General features: G+C 40.5%; 1 protein-coding gene across 1 annotated transcript; it reads right to left on the reverse strand.

Moving 5' to 3' along the window:
• Positions 1–3,977: 3,977 nt before the first annotated feature.
• On the reverse strand, positions 3,978–4,274 carry LOC113181516 (keratin-associated protein 3-2). The gene has a single exon (XM_026387109.2). It carries the CDS (start codon positions 4,272–4,274, stop codon positions 3,978–3,980), a length of 297 nt encoding a protein of 98 aa, XP_026242894.1.
• Positions 4,275–5,619: the final 1,345 nt, after the last annotated feature.

The raw sequence follows: 5,619 nt of genomic DNA on the forward strand, positions 1-5,619 counted from the left end.
TAGTTTTGGTTACTCTCTGCCTAGGAGGTCAAAACTTTCTATCAAAGCAAATAGGACCTTCCTTAACGTGGGGCCAGTTGACCTCTCCAGGCTCATTTCCTGACCATCTCACGAACCTAAGCTCCAGCCACTCTTCAGGCTTGTAGGCACTTTTCTCCTGCTGTCAGTTTGCTGGATGAACATGCATGTCAAGGCTCAGCTGAGGTGCTGCCTGGTGAGCCGGAGGCTGTCCCCAGATCACTCTGCACAGGCCTCTACTATAGCAGTAGTCATGTTACTTTTAAAATCCTGATGCATTTTTTTTAAAACAAGTTTTCTTTTAAGACAGGTGTATCTTATTTGCCTTTTTGTCCTAAGCATGGGACATAATATATGTGGGATATAATAGATAAATGTTGGCTAAAAATATATCCACTTAGCTTAATAGAGGCTTCTGTTTTGAGATATATATATATATATAATTTTTTTTCCCACAGAAACGGACAGTAGAGGACAAGGAAAATTGGTGTAGGACAAAAAAACACTGTCCACAAAAGGTATCAAAAATGTACTTTGGTCAGTCTTTTTAACAAATGGTGCAGGGTAGACTGATAGCCACAGAGAGAAGAATAAAACTAGGTCCTCATCTTTTACCCTGAAAAAAAAAGGTCAACTCAAAATGGATCAAAGACCTAAGAATAAGATCAGGAACTTTGCAACTGATAGAAAGAAACAGGGGAAAAACCTTCCAATGGGTCGGGGCAGGCCAGGGCTTCCTCAACAGGACTCCTGAGAAACTGATGTGACTCCATTTTTGAGAAGCCAGCCTCTACCTCAGAGCAAAGCCTGTCCTAAGGAAGGGAGCGTGACCGTCCTTGGAAAAACCCACAGAGCACTCCTAGGCACATACCCACCCTGTTGAGTTGTTTATCTACAAATAACAGGAGAGGTCTGCAGCGCCAGGTGTCCCTGACTCAGTCAGGCTAGGTGAGGACCCATAGCAACCCCCCTAGCAACCACCAGTCAGCATGAGACAGGGAAATACCTGGGATGCCAGATGACCCTCCAATAGTTTATGGTGGTTGATAGCATGTTGGGAAACCATGGAGTTTAGCACGAACACCCCTTGTGGCCCAAACCAATCAGTTCAAAGGAATCCCCCTCTTGTACTAACCAATCACCCCTACCCAACTTGTTTCCGCCAGTGAATGTGCTAATCAATGTTAAGAGTTGTTGTTTGATTTTCCAGCAGTATGGAATGATTTGCTGTTTGATGTTGTGACGCATAGAGTATCCCCCCCAAACCTATAAAATCTCACTGAACAAAGGACCGGGACTCATTCCCTGGGACCACTGTGTCGGAAACGGTTGTGAGTCCAGGCTCAAGCTTTCAATAAAGACTCTTGTGTGATTGCATCCGATTCGGCTCCTGGAGGTCTATTGGGGTCCCTCAAATCTGGCATTACGCTCCTATAGCTCAGGACAGAATCAATGGGACGGCATCAAATTAAAAACCTTCTGCACAACAAAGGAAACGTTAGGATGAAGATAAAACCTACAGAATGGGAGAAAATGTTAGCCAGTGACTTTTCCAAGTAAGAATTAATCTCCAGCATACATAAAGAATTCTAAAATCACAACACCAAAAACAAAAACAAACAAACAACAACAAAAATAACCCAACCAATTAATGGGCAAATGACCTCTACAGACAATTCTCAAAAGGAGAAGTACAATGGCCAACAATTATATGGAAAAGAAAGTTCAATATCTCTAGCAATCAGGGAGATGCAAATCAAAACTACACTGAGACCAAGCTCAAGAGCTACATCTCTAATCCCAGTGGCTCTGGATGCTAAGGCAGGGGGATCCCAAGTTGGAGGCCAGCCTTAGCAGCTTAGCAAGACCCTGTCTCAAAATAAAATATAAACAGGGCTGGGGATATGGCTCATGATTAAGTGTCCCTGGGTTCCATCCCTGGTACACAACAAACAAACAAACAGACATGGAGATCCTCTCAGGCTTGGTGTTAATTAGACTTAGGTGGGTGTGATTTGGTGTGTTCCTTATTCAAGATAGTCATCCTATTCTTTTGGTGTGTTCCTTCTGGAACATCAGTTGATGCTTGAGGTACCTGGAGAGCTTTTCCCATTCTAGTTAGGCTGGAACCTCAATGTTTATTAATAGAAAATGACCTCTGGTATCTCCATTCAGTTTCTAATCCATAGCAGCGCTCTCTGTTTTGCACATGGAATTTCATCCTGCCCACATGCAACTCAGTCCTCTGCACAAGACCTTTTACACAGACTTCTGCACCTACCAACAGACATCTTCCTCCTCACAACAGCTGTCCAAACTCCATCTAGATTAGATGTACTTATCCAACTTGACTTATGTGGAGCAGAGAGCTCAGTGTTCCCTTTTGAATTCTTTCTTCTTTCTCTGCTCCAGGCTTAGGTGGTGACATAACCCCATTATCTAGTCTCTCTTTGATACCCTCTTCTCCAAAATTCTTTGATCACATCTTCACATTAATTTGCCCTTGATTGTGTCCTTCCCTTTTCTCTCCATGGCAGCAGTCTTGATTGTTCTCAACTATGTGGTCCCACAGCACTTTACTAATGCAACTGCTAGACAGAACACCAAACTTTTCATTATTATACAGCAACAGTCAGTTAATAAATAATTGTAAACTGTGTGAAGGAATAAATGGTCATGGTGTATCCTGCAAACCTGCTCGATAGTGAGCTCATTTTTTGGCAGGGACAATTAAGCACAGGATACATGAGAGATATTTGAGAAATGTGAATTGAAAGAATAACGTGGCCATATTGTGAATGTTTCCTCATAATTACATCAAGTTACCTGGATTAGTTGATGTGGTTTGTCATAATTGGTCACCAGGTCATGCTCAGTATTTCCCAACCTATTGTAAAACATTTTTTGGGGGGAGAAAGGACAAGTCAAGAAAAGTATACTCTATAGATGGGGTAGACAGAGAAGATGGGAGGGGAGGGGGGATAGGAGAGGATAGGAAAGGCAGCAGAATACAACAGACACTAGTATGGCAATATGTAAAACAGTGGATGTGTAACCGATGTGATTCTGCAATCTGTATACGGGGTAAAAATGGGAGTTCCTAACCCACTTGAATCAAATGTGTGAAATATGATATGTCAAGAACTATGTAAGGCAATTTGTATACGGGGTAAAAGCGGGAGTTCATAATCCACTTGAATCAAACCGTGTAATATGATGTATTAAGAACTATGTAATGTTATGAACGACCAATAAAAAAAAAATAAAATAAAATACAAATAAATAAATAAATAAATAAAAGAACTATGTAAGGTTTTGAACAACCAACAATAAAAATTTTAAAAAAAAGAAAAGTAGACTCTAAAGTATGCCCATCAACCAGACCATCTTAGATGCATCTTTAGTTTTCTTAAAATAGAAAGGACAACAAAAGCATGAAATATGTCCGTACTACCACCATTCTGAGTTTTACTGATGTTCCCAGTTTTTCTTCAAATGCCAACACTGGGAGTTGGGGAACACATTTAATAAGTTCACAGAAACAAACAAAAGTAACTCTAGACATTTATGCTATGCGAGAGACAAAAAATTTATTAGCATGATCATGAGGGAGTCCTTCAATTTACAGAAAGACACCACCCAAGACTGGAAACAGAATTCCCAAACACCCAAAGAAAGGTACACTTCAATATGGAGGAATCACACAACTTTGGGAAGCTATAGGCTTCCACCTATTCACCCTGCCCTTGGCTCCGGATGGTAGCTACATGGTTATTGAAAGTCCTTGACTTTTTTTTTTTTTTTTGGTGGTGATGGGGTGGCAGTGTCATCAGTGATCGTGCCACCCCCGTTCCAGTTTTTAAAGCAGAGTGAGCTAGTTGCAGGTGCTGAGACAGGTGAATGCTAGAGCTTCTGGGTTGACTCTCTGAATGACAGGCACTGAGCAAAGCAGACACCGGTCAGCAGCATCTTGGGACGCAGGGGTCACAGCTGGGCTGAGTGTAGGTGGTGAGGTTGATGGTCTCCAGGTCTGGGGTGGGATAGGAGGAGTTGAGCAGGAAGCAGGTGGGCACACAGGGCTGAGGGATGTGGCAGGGTGGGGGGCAGTTGTCACAGCAGGTTGGCTCCAGTTGCCAGATGGTGTGGGGGCAGGTGCTGGGCAGGCAGACTCCACAGCGGCAGGACTTGTCTGAGGAGCAGATGGTGGTGGCAGGGCCGGTGGGGACGCTGCAGCAGCGGGCAATACAGCAGGACATGGCGTTGGGGATCAGGTGTGCCTTGGGTCTCTTAGGAAGGTGAGGTTTCTGAGGTTCAAATGTCTCCTCTCATTTTGAGGCTCTTATATACCCTTCCCAGAGGGTGTGGGTCCAATGGGAAGGCTTCTTTCCTGATTCTTGCTTATGTTAGTGTTCCCATTATCTAGTAATTGGTTTGACGTTTAAATGCCGGTAAAGAGTCTCTATTGTCTTAATTAACTTTTATTTGAGTTCATTGCTAAATATGAACTGATTACTCTTGCTATTTGTCACTCAAACACAGCTTTATGAGGTCTCACCAGATGCTTCAGTACTATAATTCCAACACCCGCCTGCTGAGGACATGGCATGATCGTAATCTGCAGCATGTGTGTTTTTTTCTGTGCTGCTATTAAATTTTTATTTTCTGTACCTTTATCAGTATCAACTGATTTAATGAAGAATTATTGTTTTAAAGAGATAAACTTAATTTTAGTCACTTTCTTTTACCTTTGAGGCTTTGGAGATCAAAATTGTCTTAACATGGAGAGATAGGTTACTGAGAAATATGAGAAAACTTTAAAAAAATACTCATCATTTCAGTTTTTTTAAACATAAAATATTATATCATATCAAAATTTGGAAAACATAAATAAACAATAAAGATAACAGCTCATCCACAATCTTATCATCAGGAGAAATTACCTGTTAATGTTTCATACACATATATGAAGCAGATCATTTCTGTTTATGTGTATTTATCCTTTTATTGCATGACTGGAAGCGTATTGTATTGAAAATATACATGTAAACATGTATATTTTCAATATTTTCTATTTACATGTATATTTGATGTTACTTTTAATACTTCCTGATATTCATCATATCATTGTACTTCTAAGTTTCTTTAAGAATTTCATTTTATTAAACCCTTAGGTTATTTTCAAGTCTCCTCTATGATAATTGTGGCAATAGAGAATGACCAGGTATATAAATCTTGGTGTACATTTCTGATTATTTCAGAAACAGATACAATTACTAGGCAGAACTCTAGGGGCAAATGTTAATTCACACTATTTTAAAGACTGACCCCTGATAGTCATTGCCATTCTGCTCTCCACCATGGCTCTGAAAATCTGTTCTTTCCTATTTATCTTTTCCCATCACCTGTGTTTGAGAATATTGTTTCCCTATATCTTTAATATTTTTAAAGTGTTTGTCAATGTATGGGTAAAAAATGAAATTCCATCATTGTATTTGTATCTTTTTCATACCTAGGTAGGTTCAAACACCCTTCATAAGGTCATTTCACTTTCTACGGAGGACTGAATTGCCTTGAGGGGAAACTGAATTTTTGGCTTATGTC

Source organism: Urocitellus parryii, chromosome 7 (assembly GCF_045843805.1).
Source record: "Urocitellus parryii isolate mUroPar1 chromosome 7, mUroPar1.hap1, whole genome shotgun sequence".
Taxonomy (NCBI): Eukaryota; Metazoa; Chordata; class Mammalia; order Rodentia; family Sciuridae; genus Urocitellus; species Urocitellus parryii.

Coding starts and splice junctions, on each gene's coding strand:
- LOC113181516 (XM_026387109.2), bottom strand. CDS start 4,274: ATGTCCTGCTGTATTGCCCGCTGCTGCAGCGTCCCCACCGGCCCTGCC.